We start from the raw sequence: 20,657 nt of genomic DNA, 5'->3' as shown, positions 1-20,657 counted from the left end.
AAACCTCTTATACATTGGAAGACAGTCTTTTCATGATTTACCTTGTATATCTGGAAGATATTTCTGGTACTGGTCAATTTCACTGCTAAAAATAGCAAATGCTAATCTTTTTAGAAGCATGGCTCTCTGTTCCAGCTCTACATCCCGGTTTGCAAAGAGATTGAGTGAACTGCTTTGTGCTACTGCTACACGAGCTTAAAAAAAAAAAAAAAAAAAGCAAGCAAATAAGAAACTGATTCAACCAGTCAACTGAAAAAGGTTACTATGTTATTGATTTTAAAAAGATGGCTACAGAAGGAAATTCAGGCCTTGGGGTCAAGGATGAGTGGGTTTCTATTCTGAGGTACCACAAAGTGCCTCAAAAAATCCCCAACAAAAACCCCACTACATTTCAGACAGAAAACCAAGGATTAGGAATTGTCTGAGCTTTAGTAGGTAAAATCACTAAGAATAATTTTTATAGAACTCTTAGTATTTCTTGTCATTTGCCTAAATTGTATTTTAAAAATAATTCTAGCCTGGCCAGTTCAACTAACTCTATATATTATGTCTTGCCACTTCCCCTTTAGCACTCTGTCTCACCTCTGCACACTTTATTACTCCTTAATTCCAGATGTCTACACACTTCATTACTCTGTAACTCCAGACCTTTGCACACTTCATTACTCCATAACTCCAGACCTTTGCACACTTCATTACTCCATAACTCCAGACCTTTGCACACTTTATTACTCTGTAACTCCACAGCTTTGCACATTTTATTACTCCATAACTCCAGACCTTTGCACACTTCATTACTCCGTAACTCCAGACCTCTGCACACTTCATTACTCCATTAACTCCAGACCTTTGCACACTTCATTGCTCCGTAACTCTACACCTTTGCACACTTCATTGCTCTGTAACTTCAGACCTCTGCACGCTTCATTACTACGTAACTCCACACATTTGCATATTTCTTTACGCAGTAACTCCAGATCTTTGCACATTTCATTGTTATAGGCTGATTTCTCCCAGGACAGCAAGTACAACAACACTGAACTCAGAACTAGTTCAACTCAGAGGTTGAACTCAACCTCAGAACTTATCTGGCTTGTTCCAACAAGTCTTTGCCATTTTTGTTCTCTTTGTCTGGAATATTCTATCCCGAGGTCATCACATGCTTGACTTCTTTGGGCTCAGCTCTAACACCAGTACATTAAAGGGACCTTTATCTGAAGTATTTTTGTTGTTTTTAGCTTATGTAGCTGTGGTTCAAAAAATTAACAATTCTTATTTCCTTCATAATTTTTTCCTGAAATAATATCTAATCTGTTGCAATTTAACAACAACAAGGTTAGTAGAGTATCTGGTCAACTGTTGCGTTTGAATGAACATCTGTTGAGCAAATAAATTTTAACCCACCCAGAAAGCCTGTAAGACAGAAAATACAGTATGTAATAATTTTTCTAGATGAGGAAACTATAGTTTGGCACACAGAATTTACACAGAATCTGTAAGCCTGGTAGAATTTCACTGCTGTTTAAGTCCATCTACTTTAGTAACTGTCACCCTTTTAAAACTTTAAAAAACCTTTCCCCCCTTATTAACAGTACATGAAATTATCATATATAAACAAATTAATATAGTACAGAAGAGGGACTGAGAGTGATTATTCTGGTCTTTCTGACCCCATTCATTCTTTTATTTTTTTTAAATTTATTTCATTTTATTTATTTTTTTGTGTGTGTGTGTACTGTCAAATCAGATCTGACTGGTACAGAGGAGATCGCCCCTCCTCCAGCAGAGCATCTGGTGAATTTGAATTGCGTGCCTCTGGGATTGCAGTGCAGCTTCTTGCCACTAGGCCACCAGAATTCCCTTTCATTCTTTTAAAGGAAATAAATGCAATTCCAGAGAATTAAAGGGACTTGTCTGGTAACTGCCCTTCCTTGCTCTTCCACTTGTCATTCTTCCATATATTACATAGTTATTTCTTGAGTGACAGACAGATGTCACACAATCCGTCAATATTGCAATCGAGGCTTGAGTTCTTCAGTTCCGTTAGCTTGAGAAATGCTGGGTATATTTCCTGGTTTGGTTTTCTAGCTCCAGACCTTTAGACATTTCATTCTAATAAGCTCCTCTATTATTCTCAAGCCACCTCATGTTCTATGGTAAGTTTTAGAATCTCATGTGACATCTGTTTTCGCCTCTTCTTCCTTTCCTATCTTTTTAATAACTTGTTTTCTTCAGTTATGTTTGGCTAGATGTCAACTCACAACTTATCTGTCTTCACTCATTAATGTTCAGTTCTGTTCATCAAATCTATTCTTGAGATAGTCTCTAATTTCAGGTAGATTATACTTGGCTCTCGTGAGCTTTTTCACCTGTGATATGAACATGCATATGTACAACTGATTATGGCTTCCACCTTTGGCCCCTGGCCTTGTTCTGATGATATTTTGTTTCTTCATTTTATCTTTCCACAGATACATTTGGTTTGATTCCTGTATCTTTCATCTGATGAAGTCCACACAGATAATCTCTGTGTTGTTAAAAAAGGTACTGGTGTTGTGTGCCATTGAGTCAGAACTTACCCATAGCAGACCTTAAAGAAAGTTTTCAGAGGCATTAAATCGCACAGGAGACTGCTCATGCTCCCATGGAGCAGCCGGTGGATTTGAACCATGTGCCTTTGTGTCATGCAGCTTCTGACCACCAGGCCACAAAGAGCTCCCTAACAAACGTATTAGCAATGAATAAGTTGCTAGATGTATAATATCCTCTCATGTAAACGCCAGCATTATTTTTATCACCATGATTCTATTTTTCCAACCACGATCCTCCTACTTTGGTTTTAGTTTTCTGCATCCCAATTCCATGCTGTTTTTGTTGGTATGTCCCACTGAGTTCAATATGACTCATACCAACACTAGGAACAACCAATTTGAACTTTGCCCCATCCAGCACCATTCTCCTGCTCTCTGGCATTCCAATTACTATTGTTGTCTTTATTATGTGCCCTTGGATCCCCTGTGACTCACAGCGACCCTATGTACAGCAGCTCTGCACTCTTCTCTGTCCTGAGCCAGTCTAACTGACTCCGCCACACATACCCCTGTTGACCCAGTTACTCTATCAACCTATCTCATCCAGGATCTTCCTCTTCTGTGCTGTCTGTCCTTCTCCAAGGACTGGTCTCTCTTGGTCACGTGCCCAAAGTATGTCAGATGGAGTTTCAAAATCCTAGCCTCTAAGGAGAAACTTGGTTTCACCCTCTCCAAGACTGACTTGTTTGTTCTCCTATCAGTCCATAGTATGTTCAATACTCTTCTCCAGCACCACAACCCAAGGCCATAAATTCTTCTTTTATCATCCTTTGTCATTGTCCAGCTGATGGACAGCAAGAAATTGCAAAGACCACGGCCTAGATCAGGTGCACCTTAATCTCTAGATTGACATCGTTGCTTCTGAGTATTCTAGAAAGCTCCCTGACAGCAGATTTTTCTCAGTGCAATTTGTCTTTTGATCTCCAGACTGCTGGTGCTAACAATGTCAGTAAATATTAATTCTGACTACATGGTTGATCAATTTCAGACTTTGGAAAACATATTAAATTATGCTGGGAAAAAATCAGAAGAAGATGGAAGGAATACAAAGTCACTGTACCAAAAAATTAGATGATCTTCTAGTATTTAAGGACGTAGCATATTATCAAGAACCAAGATACTGAAGGATATAATTTTAAGCTGCACTGTAGACAATGGTACAAAAGAAGGTAAAACGTTTCAACTAAGAGATGTAATGCTGGAGGTGCTACTCTGTCTGTATTAACAAATCTGGAAGACAGCAACTGGGTCAACAGAATGGAAGAGATCCATGTTAGTGCCCATTCCAAAGAAAGACTATCCAACAGCATGTGGAAATTGTGAAACAATATCACATATGGTACAATCATTCTGGAAAGTAATTTGGTATTTCCTCAAAAAGCTGAACATAGAAATCCCATTATGACTCAGCTACTGCACTGCTAGGAATATATACCCCAGGAAATGAGAATTAAGACATGAATGGAGATTTGTTAACAGTAGTGTTATTAACAATAGCAAGAATATGGAAACAGTCCAAATGCCAATCAACAAACAAATGGATTGAGAAATCATGGTACACTATTACAACAGAACACTATGTAGCACTAAGGAGCAATGATTTTGTAAAGTACTACATAATATGGACAGTCTAGAGAGCATTATGCAGAGTGAACTCAGTCTCATAAGGACAAATACCGTAAAATACCATTATTGTAAAAATAGAAAGATAACTAGTAGGATGTGTATAAATGTCAAAAAGTCGAAGGGTATGGGAAAGTCAGAAGGGAGGCAATCACCAGGACAACAAAATTTAGTGGGGGGACTGAAGGGTGGGAGGAAATGGAAAGATTTAAATGGGAACTTGAAAAGATGCTGTAAAGACAGGCATAGAGGAGTGGTAACTTACTAGTTATATGGGATACAGTGTATGTGAATGATTGTTATGAAACACACATAATGTAAATAAATTATTATTTTAAAAGAAAAAAACCCAAAAATAATATCACATAAAAGTAAAAACTTGTTAAAAAGAATTAAAAATGGTTGAAGAAGTGCATCAACAGCAACTGCTAGAAAATCAAAACAGCTTCAGAAAATGGCATGGAAGGGTTGTAATTACTGATGTCAGATGGATTGTGGTTTAAGGTAGAGAATACCAGAAAGATGCTTGTGTTTTATTTACTATGCATGTTACTGTGTGGACCATAACAAATTATGAATAAAAGTGAGAAGAATGGGAATTCTAAAACACTTACTTGTGCTCACAAAGAAAGCAATAATTGAAGAAGCTGTTTGAACAGATAAGGGGATATTGCATGATTTAAATCAGAAAAGTTGTGTCATGTCCACTATCTGAGGAAGAACATGGTTTTGGGAAGATTCATTAATAACTTCTGATATGCAAATGACATGACCTTGTTTGCTGAAAATAAAAAAAAAACACAAAAACCAAAAACACCACCACAAAAACAAACCCAACCCAAAATACTATAGCTTTCAGTATGGACTACATCTCGTCTCAAAGAACACAAATAATCTTCACAACCAATCAATTAAAAAAATAGAAAAAAAGATTGAAATTCTCAAGAATTTCATTTTACTTGGATCTACAATCAATAAGCATAGAAATAGCAGTCAAGAAATCAAACATACCATCCAAATCTGCTGAAAAGGATATCTTTATTGTGCTAAAGATCAAGGATGTCACTTTAAGAAGTACATGACACAGGCCACACGGTATGTTTAATTACCTAACCAGCATGTGAAAATTGGATAGTATGAATAAAGAAGACTGAAGAGGTGTGAAAAACAATAATAAACAAACTTTGTAAATAAACCAGGATAAAACTTTTTTAAAAACAAGACTAAGAACTGGTGACTTTGAATTATGCTAGTGGAGAATACAGAATGTACCACTGATCACCAAAAGAACACACAAATCTGTCTCAGATGAAGTACAGCTAGAGCCCTCCTTAGGAGTGAGGGTGGTGACACTTGATTTCATATCCTTTGGCCAAGTCCCTGCAAGAGGACATGCTGGGGAGAAAAGAGGAAGCCTTTCAACAGGGAGGAATGACACACTGGCTGCAAGAATGGGCTTAAGCACAATGACCCTGAAGATCAAGCAAGACCCTTCCTTTCACTTAATCATCCGTAAGCTCTCCAAAGTACTGAAGAGCAATGGTGTCACTCTGGAGACTAAGGTGCGTCTGATACAGGCCATGGTCTTTGCAATCACTTGTCATTCATCAAAGAGCTGGACAATGACTAGGGAGGATAGAAGGAGAACTGATGCTTTTGAGCAGTGGTGTTGGAGAAGAGTATTGAATAAACCAAGGACTGCTAGGAGAACAAACAGGTTCATCCTAGAGAGGGTGAAGCTGGGCTGCTCCTTGGAGGCAAGGATTCTGAAGCTTCGTCTGACATACTTTGGACATGTTGCAAGGAGAGACCAGTCCTTGGAAAGGGACATCATGCTTGGGAGGGTGGAGGGACAGTGCAGGAGAGGAAGACCCTCTATGAGGTGGATTGATTCAGTGATTGGGTGGATGTGTTGGAGACAGTGAGGTTGACACAGGATAGAGCAGCGTTTAGGGCTGATTTAAAGAAGGTCACTACGAGTAGCAAGTGACTTGATGGCAAATAACGAACAACAACAAGCTGTTCTCTGTATGTTTTAAATAGAACCTGATAAAAAGGCAATTAAGTAGTCACCAGGAAAAAAAAAGTAAAGTGAAAAATGAATAAAATTCATACAAGGAAAGACTGTACTTAGATTTTCATCCCATAATACTCACTCATCAAATCTCTAAATGTTGTCTTATCATGTGTCATCAAATTATCCATAATTGCTCTCCAGCTGTAAGAGTCAAAGATGACGATATAGTTAAGAGTCTGTGATTGTTAATGCTAAATGGTGTTCACTTTGTAGGGCCATAGTTGAGTTCAATAGACTATATAAGATACATAATAATGTTGCATAAAGCATGACAGCAACTTACTGGTTGACACAGGAGGCATCCATTTGGAAGAAATTGGGATCCATAAAGAGATCAAAAGCTTCTTTTTTCCAGGCTCTTCGTGTGTACTGATAGCCACTAAGACTGCTAAGCAGCTGGACACAGGCGCGGTAACTAGGCGCATTATGTGCACTGCAAGGAACAGAAAGTAGCTTCATCTACATCTTATCACTTCATCCAGCTTCTCTTTAAGGTAACTAAAAACATGGTAATAAGAGAAGGCAGTTTTCACAAGAAGGACTTAAGAAACCTGTGTAACAAATACCTGTGGTTTCGGAGGTAGGGCACAACATAATGCATGATGTTTACAAGCAATGGAATGACTCGCTCCTTTTCATCACTGTAGAACACCATGTCTAACAGATGAGCCAAAACCTGCAGACACAGGAAATTAAATTTGGAGGGCAATCAAGGCGTGCTACCTGCTATTGTCTGTAGGAATTTTTTTTTTCAATCTCTTGTAAGAAAACCTAGAGACTTCAAAATTTTAAAGTGACCACAGTGTCACCCTTATTGAGATAGGGAAGATTTAGGTTTTTTTCATCCTTTTTAGTGGGACAGGGAAGTGAAAAAAAAAAAAAAAAGAAAAAGAGATTTAGAAACTTTTTGTATGATACAGGGAATAAATAGCAAAAAATATGTTAAAAAAATCAGAATGCTCTCGTTAAAAATATAGCTTGAAAAAAAAAAAGCTACTAAATAAACTGGACTTTTAAAATTCCAGTGATGGTTAATGGCTCTCTGGCCTTAGACTTGTTCTAACCTTTGTAATACTCACAGATGAGAAGAACAAAAAAGGACTTGCAAAAGGAACTTTGTCACCACAACAAGATAAAGGTAAATAATCCAATAGAAAAATGGGCACAGGATATGAACAGACACTTCACCAAGGAAAACATTCAGACGGCTAACAAGCACATGAAGAAATGTTCAAAATCCCTAGCTCTAAAAGAGATGCAAATCCAAACAACTATGAGATACCATCTCACCCCAGTCAGAATAGCAAAACAGAATAGCAAGCAACAAATGCTGACGAGGTTGTGGAGAAACTGGAACCCTTATTCACTGTTGGTGGAAGTGTAAAATGGTGCAACCAGTATGGAAGGCGGTATGGCGCTTTCTCAAAAAGTTGCAAATAGAAATACCATTTGACCCAGCAATTCCACTACTGGGAATAGACCCCAAAGAGACCATAACTGACATCCAAGCAGATGTATGGACACCCATGTTAACTGCAGCTTTGTTCACAATTACAAGGAGTTGGAAACAAGCCAGGTGCCCATCAACAAACGAATGGATAGAGAAGCTGTGGTATATTCACTGAAAGGAATACTATTGCTGCATTGAAAAACAAGGAACTCATGCAATATTATTCAAAACGGGTGACTCTGGAGGACATTATGCTGAGTGAAGTATCTATCTCAGTCACAAAAGGACAAATACTGTATGGTGCCACTGTTGTAAAATAGGACTGATCTTGGGGTTGGGGAGAGACTGAGAAAGATGGGTTCAATAATGTATACTGCATTGAAACAGATGAGGGAGAAAACTGTTTAAAAGGGTTATGTGATTAGGTATTTTTGTCATGACAGGAGTCTAGAGCGATGGCTACATGGTGGAGTGGACCTGGGGGAGTATTTGTAAAACAAGGAAAGAAGTTTTCTTTTACTTTTCCAAGAGGGTAGTGTATTAGGGGGGAGGGTTGGGAGGGGAGAAAAGTGCAACAATGAATGAATGGAAATCCAAAGTCTCTGTAATTTCTTATTGAAATTAATAATAAATTTAAATTAAAAAAATAAAATTTAAAAAAGAACAAGAAAGAAATGGGAAAAAAGGAACTTTGTAGCAAAAAATCAAACTCAACCCACTGCTGTTTAATAGGTTCTGACTCATAATGACCCTAACATAGTAAAAAAAAGAGAATATCAGATTGGTATAATATAAAGTCCTAAACAGTAGCAAACATTATTTATAACACCAGTACCCTCCCCACCACATACATGGCCATCAAAAAACACCTTTCTTCTTAAGAAATATTCTTACTGTGTATGTTATGATAGCAAACAATAACTATAGTTATTGTAATTCACATTTAATAAACAATTTGAATAGAGGTATGGTCAAAATATTGAATTATTTAATTCTATATATTGTTTTTTAGGAATTTTTTTTGAGCTAAAAATTTCTAATATTTAATTGTGAAACTGTTTAGGTGAGAGTTCTTGTAAGGAACACTGTTAATATTTACCTCAGAGAGTAGCGTCAGGGCATGAACACTATATACAGATGGAGTAATGCTGGAGGTCTCCATTGCAGGGGACAGCATATCTAAATGATAGAGTGGGTAAAACAAAAAGGCTTAGGCACTTTGCCACCGAAAAAAGCTATCTTTTATACATTCAAAAAGGGATGATTTTTATGGGACTTAAACAGCTAGCTAAAATAATTATGAATATATGCTGATAAACATTAAACCTAGTATTTAGAGCAACACCTTCAACATCAGATTCCAAGTTGGTTCCATCCACCATTATTTTTGGAGAAGGTTTAACTTCAAGATTCCGCCGCAGCCATGTTGTTTGTTCCAAAGAGGAACCAGCAATTGCACCAATTGCGTCCACTATTTTGTGTGTTATGTCCTGAGGAATCAAGAAGAATCATGAACAAAAAGATTATGTCACCAGGTATCATAATATGACACTTCTAAATTTTTGTGGTTCAGATTTCTGGTACTAGACTTGATATGTGCTGACTCTTACAGAAGCATGAAACGCTGTCAGTTGGAAGAAACATCAGATTACCTTGTTTGTTTGATCCTGTTATTTTAGAGTTGGAGGTACTAACAAAGACAGAATTTTAGAGACCACCCTCAATTCAGAATGCCTTACCTGGAGATCTCGTTGGTCTTTTTTATTTTCTAAAGTGGGGTTTTTCATAATAAACTCATTTAGAACCCTAGAAGAAACAATCAGTGAAGAAATATTAATGTAAACTACAAAAAAAACACACAATGCCATCTAACTTCCTCTAGGGAGTGAGTGGTTTTGTGGTATCAATTTTAATTCTAAATCTTTAATGAGTAAACCTACACATTATATGATGCAAACTAAATACACACATGCATTAAATGGGAGCTTGGTGACCTAGTGTTAAGAAGCTATGGTGCAATTCCAAAGGCATGCTGTTCGAGTCCACCAGCTGCGCCTCAGGAGAAAGATGGGCAGTCTCCGCCTATGCGATTAATTGCCTTTGAAAACCCACTGTAATGTCAGCTATGGGTCAGTTCTGACTTGATGGTATACAACAACAACGACATGCATGAAAAGACATGTACAAGAATTTTCATAGCAGCATTATTAGTAAAAGTATTAAGCTGGAGAGGACTTAAATATCAAGGAACAAAAGAAGATAACAATTATATATTCATACAATGGAATACTAAACAGCAACAAAAATTAATATAGTTATATAAAATTACATTAATGAATCTCATACATAGGTCAGAATCTCATATATATATGTCAAAGAGACTAAACCAGACATACTGAAATAGTGACTGTGGCAATGGCCTTTAGTGTATCAGGAGATTGTGAGGATGGCACAGGTTAGGACAGATCTGTTGCTCCTGGGGTTGTTACAAGTTATTCTCGACCCAACAGCACACAACAAGAGCAAAGCGCATTTACCACTAGTGATAGAAGTAAAGTAGTGGCTATCTTTGGAAAAGAAAGGATAGCAATTGGGCAGAAATCTGACCAGCATTAATAAAACAATTATTCAAATTATTAACACAGACCAGGAAATACATAGGCACACAGAAAAAAAGGACTTTCCCCAGCTTATATTTAGGACCCAGTTTAAATGTTCCTTCTTTTCTTCCTCCCATTTCAGTCTTAGACATCTCCACAAAAGTAAATAACCTCTTTTAACAGTTAATTTTGTGTTAGTACATTTATATTGTATGTATATCTTCATCACCTCTTTTTTTTTTTTATAGGCTACCCTACAATAAAGTTACTCAAAACATCTGTTATTCAGTAATTAAGATAATAGACACTATCCTTTGATCTCAAATACTATTATTATTAAAAAATTGCTTACCCCAATATAAGAAACTGTCCTGGAGCTGGAAGATTCAGTTGGATGGAGTCTTTCAGAAGTATCAACAGTGATGCCCAGCTATCCACTAAGTTGGGCACTGGAATTCTGGAAGAAACAAGTTTGAATAAATAAAAAGACACAGTAAACTTTTCCTGACTAGTTTCACAGAAATATTCCTAAACTTTTACAGAATGTAACATACCACTTCTACTGCTTTTCAACCGAATCTGAATCATAGCTGATCTTCTCTTGGGTTTCTGATGCTGTAAATTACCTGCCCGTCTCTCTTCCATGGAGAATTCACACCGTTAGGGGCAGGCCTTTGGGTTGGTCAGCAGCACCGGTGACTACCCACACACTAGGTCACTCCTAACAACTTTACTTTTTTTTTTACTACTATACTATTATGTCAAAAGACAAACATATCTAAAATATCCACTGTGACTTTTTAATCTAGAAATTCCGCAAGAGCAATACTAATTTTTAGTTACATGGATTGTAAAAAATAAAAAAAGCACATCTTTGCAACATTACATCTACTCTCTACCCTGGCCTAACCATTTCTCTCTCATATTCATATTTATTCCTTCATCTACAAATCTCCACATTTCAGAGAAAGTTATCAGTTTATCTTGAAACTGATTTACATAGAAAGTTATTTTGTTTCAATCTATCCTTGTGCTTAAATTGAGATATCTGACTGACTGTGCAAGTCACAACCTAATTGAATACATTAAAAAACTTAACTTCAGAAAGGTTAATAACAGATGACAAATGGAGGCCAAGAGTAGTGGTTCCAGAGTGGAACTACACTCTAGGGGGGCCCTCTGGTGGCACAGTCCCAGTGAGGCACACGGCTAACCCAGAGTGTTGTCTCCCTGCTGGTTCAAATAGTTTTCTTTGGGAGAAAACGGGTCTATTTTCACTCATGCAATTGAAAAATAACTCTAGGAAAATCCACTGTATGGTCAAAATCAGTCAGTTCTGATTTGATGGCAATGAGTTTCAATTTCTTTGATACTACAGGAAGGATTAAGACTCAAGTCTCAAGTAAAAAGCAATTCTCAATATTATAATCAAGGAACTTCTTTTTTTCCGTTAAATACAACGTTGTAATAGCAAGGCAAAAAGAAATTTTCACATCATTCCTATCTTTTAATCAGATTAGATGCCACATGTTCAACTTAAAACAAAAATGGCTTCAGTGGCAATATGGATGGTTTTAAGAGCAGGATTCAGTTTTCATTTATATTTAAATGATTTTCAGTGCTTTAAGGTCTACTGTATTTTCCACATATACAAGCTAGTGGGATTTGCACAGCTGGGTCAAGAAGGTGGCCATGTCTTGTATTATATATCCAAAAGTAATATTCTTTTGTTTCTAGGATTTGTTCTTTAATTTCAGAGGGAACAAAAATTAATCAGTCTTCTAAAAATTTTGGTACATTAACTCTGCTGTTCTGTAATTTTTTTTTTATTCTGTAATTTTTAAGGACAGGTACACATTGGTTTTCTTACCTTTGAATATAAGCATAGAAAAACTGAAGCATGCAGACTTCCAAAGAAAGATGTTTCTATAAACAAAAGAAATGCATTTTACAGTAAAGAAGAAATGCTGCCTTTGATTTTCATTGCTAAATATTTATAATCTTGTTAGCAATTCTTAATAAAAATATTAAAACTGAACATAGTTGTAAACATGCAGTCTTCATCTATTATAAAAAAATTCATAACACAAGAGTCCCTTAAAAAGGTCTCTTAATTAGAACAGTAAGTCAACTTTTTTTTTTTAGTTTTATTCTATCTTTTTGGCCCACTCTATTCAAGGCCTTCTACAGTGATCCTTTGAAGAGTAGTCAGCTTTAAGAGAATAAGCTGGGCACCATTTAGCCCTTCTGGTCTCAAGACTGAGGAGGCTGAGGTTCATTAGTTCTTTGGACTTATTTTGTAAACATTTGCTTTTCTTCCCTCTCCTTTGTTGTGGACAGATAAACAGTTGCACTTCAGACTCACAAGCTTTCATGACCCTAGCTGCTACTCACCAAAACAGGATACAGAATATTATGTTTTGTGGATTAAGTAATGTCAATCAACTCTGGATGGTCTTCAGGCCTTAGAATGATCTGCAATGCATTTTTTGGGGGTGTTTGATTGTGATTAAGAAGCAACAAACATCATAATAGATGGAGAAAAAAACTAAAGTTGTCAATAATTTTATTTTACTTTAATCCACAATCAGTATGCATGTAGAAATCTGCTGTCAATGATCTCTATAGAGTGCTAAAGAGCAACAGAGTCAATTTAATGACTAAGTGCACCTGATCCAAGCCTTACTATTTTCCACTGTTTCCTATGCATCTCAAAGTTGGACAATATTAGGATGACAGGAGAATTATTGATGTATTTGGATTGTGTTGGGGAAGAATAATGAATATCCCATGAACTGTCAAAAGAAGAAACAGGTCTGTCTTGGAGGAAGTGCAATCAGACTGCTCCTTAGAGGCAAGGGTGGTGAAACTTTGTCCCACGTATTTTGGGGATGTTGTCAGAAAGGAAGGACTATTCCTTCAAAAAAGACATTCCAGAAAAGATGGAAGTGTTAGAGAATTAGCAGGCCCTCAACAAGATCAAATGACACAGTGATCTAACAAAGATTTTGTGATCTAGAGGATGACACAAGATTGCACAAGTTTTACATCTGTTGTTCCAGGGTCAGTATGAAATGGACTTGACTTGATGGCACCTAAAAATAATATATTTTGTTTCAGGTTGGTTCTGCTATATACTTGGACACATTTTCGGCATCTACTATTATCAATTTAGAAATATCATCTGCCAAACTTATGTATAGTCCCTATCACCTGCTCATTTTGCTTGTCTGCCTGTAACATTTATTGTAGATTAATGTTTATTGATAGCAATGTATATAAGTGTTTACCTTTGTTGACTGCATTTCTTGATACCTGCTGCTTTTTCTATTATTGACACTGTTCTAACCGTCCCTTTATTCAACACCTTTTCCTTCGCCTATCTTCCTATGTGTCTATTACCTATTTATTGTTCGCTTCTTTAGCCTTTTATAATAGTGAGCTATTGTTTCATTGCACAATGCTCTTGTTGCTGGGACAAGAGAATATCTCATTGTTTTTGATCTGCATCTCTAATAGGGGATGATTGTGAATATATCTTCATGCTGTTTGACCATTTCAGTGTTTTCTTTGGTGAAGTGTCTTCTCATGTCCTCTGCCTAATCCAGCTGGATTTTTTGGAGGTTTTTTTGATTGTTGAGGCATAAAAGGGTTTTATATAAATGTTAGAGATTAGTCCTTCATCAAATATACTGCTGTCAAATATTTTTTTTCTCAATTTATACATTCACTTTTGGGGAAGAATTTAAATATATATATAATGATTTAATTTCTAGAAGGTTTCAATCATCGAGTCTACCTTCTGCTTTTTATGTATTTTTGGTTGTATCTGATAGTTTATTTGTGCTATAGATTATTACCTTAAGTTTGTCCCCTACTATTTTCTTTGATTAGTTAGAGGTGTTATATTTAGGCCTTTGATGGTCAAGTTTGTTCTGTATATGGTGTGAATCTTGTTTCAATTTTCTGTAAATGAATATCCAGTTTTGCCAATATTGTTTGGGAGAAAGAGACAGTCTTTTCTCCTTCCACAATGGATTCTGAGGGGTGGATTTTGTTCTGGTCTCTCAAGCGTGCTCCCCTGGTCTCTGTACATGTCTGTTACAGCAGCAGCACAAGGCTGTAATAGCTGACTGTGCAGCAGATTGAGGCTGTGACGATGAAGGACCTCCCACTTTTTCTTCCAGGGGTGCTTTGCTGATCTGGGTTCTCTCTCCTTCATATATAAATTAGGTTGTTTAGTATCCATCTGTTTCAAGACGAGGATGGGATTTAACTGTACATTGCTTTTGATAATTTTGGCACTTTCACAATTTTAAATCTTATCCATGAGCATGGTAAATGCTTCTATTTTATATAGGTCTCTTGCTTTCTTGTAGTAGTATTTGTGTGTGTGCATGAGATCAAACCATTGTTAACAGAGTTTTCTGAGGAAGAGACGAAGAGGCAGGGAAAATGAAGTTTGACTACTGCAGTCTGGCCAGGATATCCTAAACCTTGGAGATGCGCAAAGCTCTTGTATTTTAAAAGGTTTTTTTATACACGGGCCTTTTGTATATCTGGTTGGATTTATTCCTAAGCATTTAGGAAACTCTGGTGGCCTACAGGTAAGAAGATGTGCTGCAGTATCAAAGGCCTGCAGTTTGAATGCACCAGCGGCTCTACAGGAGAATGATAGGTAATCTTCCATTCAACTTACTGCCTCTGAAACCCACTGTAAGGTCAGCTATGAATTGGTTCTGACTTAATGGCAGACAACATTTCATCTTTTGGGTGGCTACTGTAAATGGTATTGCTGTTCTTATTTCCTTATTAGTGCTGTATTTGTTATTGTAGAGAAATTAACTTTTATATGTTGATCTTATACCCTGTTACATTGCTGAATCTTTGAATTAGTTGTAGTAGCTTTCCTGCGAGACTTTTGGATTTTATATATATGTTATCTGCAAATACCAATAGCTTTCTGTCTTTGTTAATTTGGATGGCTTTCTTTTCCTTTCCTGCTATATTGTTTTAGTTAGCACTCCAAGTGGGAACAGAGGTAGTCATAAAGTACAACCTTGTCTGGTTCTGGTTCACAAGGGAAATGCTTTTGAGATTAATGCTATGCTGGCTGTAGGTTTCAAAGATATAATTATGTACATATTATTATAATGTAGTAATAATAATATAATTATGCTTTTAATTATGTTGAGGAATTTCCCATGTATTCCAACAAAACAAGAATAGAAGTAGAGGAGTCTATAGTTCTAACTTATAGGCTTTTATATCTGTCCAATTGTGAGCATCAGTGACTTAACTCCGAGTTCACATTCAGCACCTATGGAAGCAGAAGTCATAAAGTATGCTGTACAGGGCAGAAATGCAGACAAAAGTCCTCTTTTAAGGTTCTAAAGAACAAGGATGACAGTATGAAGAGTAATATGCACCCGATCCAAGTCACAGTATTTTCAATTACTTCATATGCATCTGAAAGCTGGATAATAAAGAAGGTCAAAGAAGTTTATCTTTGAATTGTGGTGCTGGTGAAGAATATAGAATGGTATCATGGACTGATAAAAGAGTTAACAAATCTACCTTAGAGAAGAGCAATCAGACTGTTCCTGGATGGCAAAGATGGTGAAACTTCATCCTACATAGTTGGAACATGTCAGGTAGGGTGAGTTCCGAGAAAAAAGCTATCATGTTGGGAAAGTTGAGGGTGAGTAAAAGAGAGGAACACACTTAATGAAAGAGATGGACACAGGGATTGTAGTAATGGGCTAGGACCCACAAGAGACTGCAAGGATGGTGCAAGATAGAGTAAGTTTTTTAATTGTTCATAGGGTTGCTATGAGTCATAGTAGAATTGACAGCACCTAACAACAATAGTAATTGTGAGTGGAATTAAGTCTAATTCAATTTCAAATTATAAACATAAGAACAAAAGCTTTTCCTTACCTTGTCCTTTGCTATGGCTGGGGGCTGCTTTAAAACTTCTTTCACAGTCTGGATTACAGTTTCTGCTCTCATGACACTGATTGAACGAACCAGTTCCACCAGTAAAAGCTGCTCCTCACTGGCTGTGGGAATGACCTGAATAACACATCATCAAATGGACATCTAACAAGATAAAGCACTGTGGGCTTGATTCTAACTTCCAGTGGCCTTGCACTGGGCTTCCAAAGCTATCCTTCTCTCCAGGGAGAAACTGCCCCACTTCCTCATGCGGAGCAGATGTCAGTGAGCAGTGTGCCGCGCTACCAGAAAGCAGCAGTAAATGACATTCAAAGAATATATTTTGGCCTCCTCTTAATGCAAACTGCCTGTTAAAAACTTCACTAAGTAAATTTTTCTTAAAAAAAAAATCAATATATGACCTGTACCTCATTTTTTAAAAAAACAAACCTTTTCCATGACCTCAAGCAATCATGCTTGACTCTTTCAGCTCTTTTCTATTACTCGTAAACAATACAATGCTAATATTTTTTCCTATTTCAGAACACTCATCCACCCTTTTAGGTCTAATCTCCTGACTTCCAGCTGTAGAAGAAGTTTCACTTTCTTGTACTTCTTTTTCTATATTCCCAAACCAAACCTCTATTGTTGAGTAAATTCTCTGTGACCCTTTAGAACACAACAGATAACCTAAAAGGACTTTTAAAGCTGTAAATCTGCAGAAGCAGACTGCCTCAGCCTTTTCTCCATAAGAGGGGCAAGTGGGTTCAAATTGCCAACTCTGATGTTAGCAGGCAAGCTTTTAAGCCACTATGCCACCAAAGGTCCCACTTTAAATCAAGATCCAATGTTTGTATATTTTGCTTCAGTTCTCTGTATACTGTTTTGGATTTGTTTTTTGTTTTTAAGATTTAGCTAAAAGAACTATGAGATATCATTTCACCCCAGTCAGAATAGCAAAACTTAACAGCACAGCAAGCAACAAATGCTGGCGAGGTTGTGGAGAAACTGGAATCCTTATTCACTGTTGGTGGAAGTGTAAAATGGTGCAACCACTGTGCAAGGCAGTATATGGTGCTTTCTCAAAAGATTACAAACAGAGATACCATTTGACCCAGCAAATTCACTACTGGGAATATACCCCAAAGAGACTCTAACTGACATCTAAGCAGATATATGGACACCTATGTTAACTGCAGCTTTGTTCACAATAGTAAGGAGTTGGAAACAACCTCAGTGCCCATCAACAAATGAATGGATAGAGAAGGTGTGGTATATTCACAGAATGGAATATTATGCTGCATTGAAAAACAAGGAACTCATGCAATATTAATCAAAGTGGGTAACTCTGGAGGACATTATACTGAGTGAAGTATCTCAGTCACAAAAGGACAAATACTTCATGGTGCCACTGTTGTAAAGCAGTACTTACCTCGGGGTTGGGGGCAGACTGAGAAAGATGGGTTCAATAATGTATACTGCATTGAAACAGATGAGGGGGAAAACTGTTTAAAAGGGATATGTCATTAGGTATTTTTGTCATGACAGGAGTCCAGAGCGAAGGCTACATGGTAGAGTGGACCTGGGGGAGTGTTTGTAAAACAAGGAAAGAAGTTTTCTTTTACTTTTCCAAGAGGGTAGTGTACTAGGGAGGAGCGTTGGGAAGAGAGAAAAGTGCAACAATGAATGAATGGCGATCCAAAGTCTCTGTAAATTTTTACTGAAATAATAAATTTAAATTAAAAGAAAAAGAAAACAAAAAAAAATATTTAGCAAAGGACTCAACTCTGACAGCTTACACCCATCAGTAGCTTTACTGGAGAAAGATAAGCAAGCTTCTTCAGTGTGATATGCTATTGTTGTGAAGTGCTGTCTAATCTATTCTGTGCCACAGACACCCTTTGAACAACAGATCTGAGCCTTGCCCTATCCAGTGTCAGCCTCATGACCATGTGATTTACAACTCCAGAAACCCAATGCACGCTCAGTTAGAACTTGATTCTGACTCACTGGTAAGAACATTAGTTTTTCTTCATCCATTTTTCTGAACCTATACGCTAATGTCCTTTAGTGTGATTTCCTCATCCTCCCTTCTACCTCTCAACAATGCTGGGAATAATCTAGAAACTTTCATGCACTGTCTGATTTTTCTGTCCTCATTTTCTGTTCTTTCTTTCTGAAAAAGACTGATCCACTACTATTGGTTTCCCACATTTAAAAAGAGACCAGCCTAGACCACCCCCACACCATTTTGACCTTCTCTGTTCATGGTCACTTGGTATCCCTCTCAGACCTTGAAATAAAGGCCTGTTGATTTCTTGGGACCTATTTCTTTCTCTCTCTCAACCTCAACTCTCTTTCTATCTAACAGTATTTATCTCTCAAACTTCCATTGACTTTGTTTCTGCTCTCATATTTTTTATTTTCAAAGAAGTTTTCCTTTTCTAAATGCTTTTTTAAAATTATTCCCTCTTAATTTTATGAAGCAATACTGTCTCACTTCTTGAAGGCTATGACTATTAGACATTTTGTTCTTTTCTTGCATTGTTGGATTCTTTTTTATTTCATTGTTATGGTCTTTGGCTTTCTTAATGTGACAACTCTTGGCTGTGTATATACATGCTTTAATGTGAAGAAATAACAGTACAATCAGTATTTGCAGAATGTTTATTAAGCACCAGCTATTACTAACTGATTTAAATAAATACACTGACTCTGAATTTTCATGACTCAAGTAGCATTTCTCCCCTCTCAGGTCATGAGTTCACATGTCTTAATGTGAAGGAAAGGGACATGCTCTCAAAGTCTGTGGTGTTAATCATCCATTTCTTTCTTTATTTTTTTTTTTTTAAAAGCTATTTGAGCTGTGGTGCTGGAGAAGAGTACTGAATGTACCATGGACTGCCAGGTAAACAAACAGATCCATCTTGGAGAGGATTAAACCAAGCTACTCCTTGGAGGCAAGGATTCTGGGGCTTCGTCTGACATACTTTGGGCATGTTGCCAGGAGGGACAGGTCCTTGGAGAGGGATATCATGCTTGGGAGGGTGGAGGGACGGTGTAGGAGGGGAAGACCCTCTATGAGATGGATTGATTCGGTGACTAGGGTAATCGGGATGGGTGAGTCAGGGGCAGTGCGGTTGGCACAGGATAGAGCAGGGTTTAGGGCTGTTGTGCATAGGGTCGCTATGAGTCGGAAGGCACAGGCACGTAACAACAACAACAACATTATAATTTATATTTAAATAAATAATTGCATGCATGGAAATGTTAATCACTATGCATTAACATCTAAAAAAATAGCTACAGAGTGATGGTCCTACACTTAAGGTCAAGGCTAGTGAATGGGGTGTGGTGACAGTATCCTAGATTTTCTGTGTTTTCACTGTTGTTTTCTTAGTTTGGGATGCAAGAAAATCAAGAGCAGCTCTGCATACACCTTGAGCTTGGGTTTTGAGCTTCAGACTATGCCTAGAGTTCCGGAGATGGAACCCAATAATTGAGATTTGATTCCAAACTCCTGCTGGAATATGAGTGGTGGATGATTACTTGGGTTGAGGAATTAGGATTTGACAGATTTCTAATGCTCCTTTTATAAACTTAAACCAGAGTCCTTCAAATTCCATTACCATCCCAAGCTTTAGAAGTATCAGGTACTCATTGTTCCTGAGTATGACTGTGGTTCTGTAGTGGGAATTGGCAGGCACTTAAGATATTTTCTACCCTTTTGATACCTTTTCTACCCTCTATAATGTTGTTACTGAGTAATGACAAGTTGGAACTGACCCACAGCTGACTCTTCAGAGGGTTTTCAGAGGTCATAAATTGCAAGGGAGGAGAATGCCCTTCTTTCTCACGCAGAGCAGCTAGTGGATTTGGTAGTGCAATTCATTACCACCAAGCTACCAGAACTCCCTATAATATAGATAGCTGCATTTCACCTGGTAAAATTTCCTTCAGAGTTCTTTTCTCTTCTCCATTTTTGTATAATGAATATACAATTTTAAACTGCTTTGCTTTTTGGAAGAGAGGAAAGTGCATGTATTCAATATTCCACATAAAATCATAATGTTGGTAGCTGCTTTAATACAGACTGGGGTTTCAATTGTGTAACAGTATGACATTTGTTACTGAAGCCAATCAAGAAATGGGAGCTCTGGTGGCACAGAGGTAAGGAGTTGTGCTGCCAGCTCAAAGTCAGACAGTATGAATCTACCAACTGCTCCGTGGGAGAAAGATGGGCTATCTCCTTCCTTGTGATTAACTGCCTCTGAAAACCTGCTGCTGGATCTATTATGAGTTTATTCTGCCTCAATAGCACATAACATCGTGAAAAAGCAAGCAATATGAGTAGGAATATATATTTTTATTACTGTTTA

The 20,657-nt window shown here is 37.2% G+C and overlaps 1 protein-coding gene across 1 annotated transcript in view; it reads right to left on the bottom strand.

Annotated features, from left to right (window-relative positions):
• The window catches only part of DOPEY1 (dopey family member 1), a 161,728-nt gene that overhangs the window by 15,144 nt on the left and 125,927 nt on the right, over positions 1-20,657 (bottom strand). Inside the window, exons 21-30 of the mRNA XM_006892160.1 lie at positions 16,282-16,416; positions 12,212-12,267; positions 10,694-10,798; positions 9,481-9,547; positions 9,087-9,231; positions 8,841-8,920; positions 6,858-6,967; positions 6,575-6,724; positions 6,371-6,432; positions 42-194 (exon numbers count right to left, since the gene is read on the bottom strand). Coding sequence (XP_006892222.1) covers positions 42-194; positions 6,371-6,432; positions 6,575-6,724; positions 6,858-6,967; positions 8,841-8,920; positions 9,087-9,231; positions 9,481-9,547; positions 10,694-10,798; positions 12,212-12,267; positions 16,282-16,416 — 1,063 coding nt within the window. The remainder of the gene's footprint in view (positions 1-41; positions 195-6,370; positions 6,433-6,574; positions 6,725-6,857; positions 6,968-8,840; positions 8,921-9,086; positions 9,232-9,480; positions 9,548-10,693; positions 10,799-12,211; positions 12,268-16,281; positions 16,417-20,657) is intronic.

Source organism: Elephantulus edwardii, unplaced genomic scaffold (genome assembly GCF_000299155.1).
Source record: "Elephantulus edwardii isolate Elephantulus edwardi_28Jun2011 unplaced genomic scaffold, EleEdw1.0 scaffold00111, whole genome shotgun sequence".
In the NCBI taxonomy this organism is placed as follows: Eukaryota; Metazoa; Chordata; class Mammalia; order Macroscelidea; family Macroscelididae; genus Elephantulus; species Elephantulus edwardii.
Note: the sequence above shows the minus strand (reverse complement) of the source record. Positions and strands in the feature narration are given on the sequence as shown.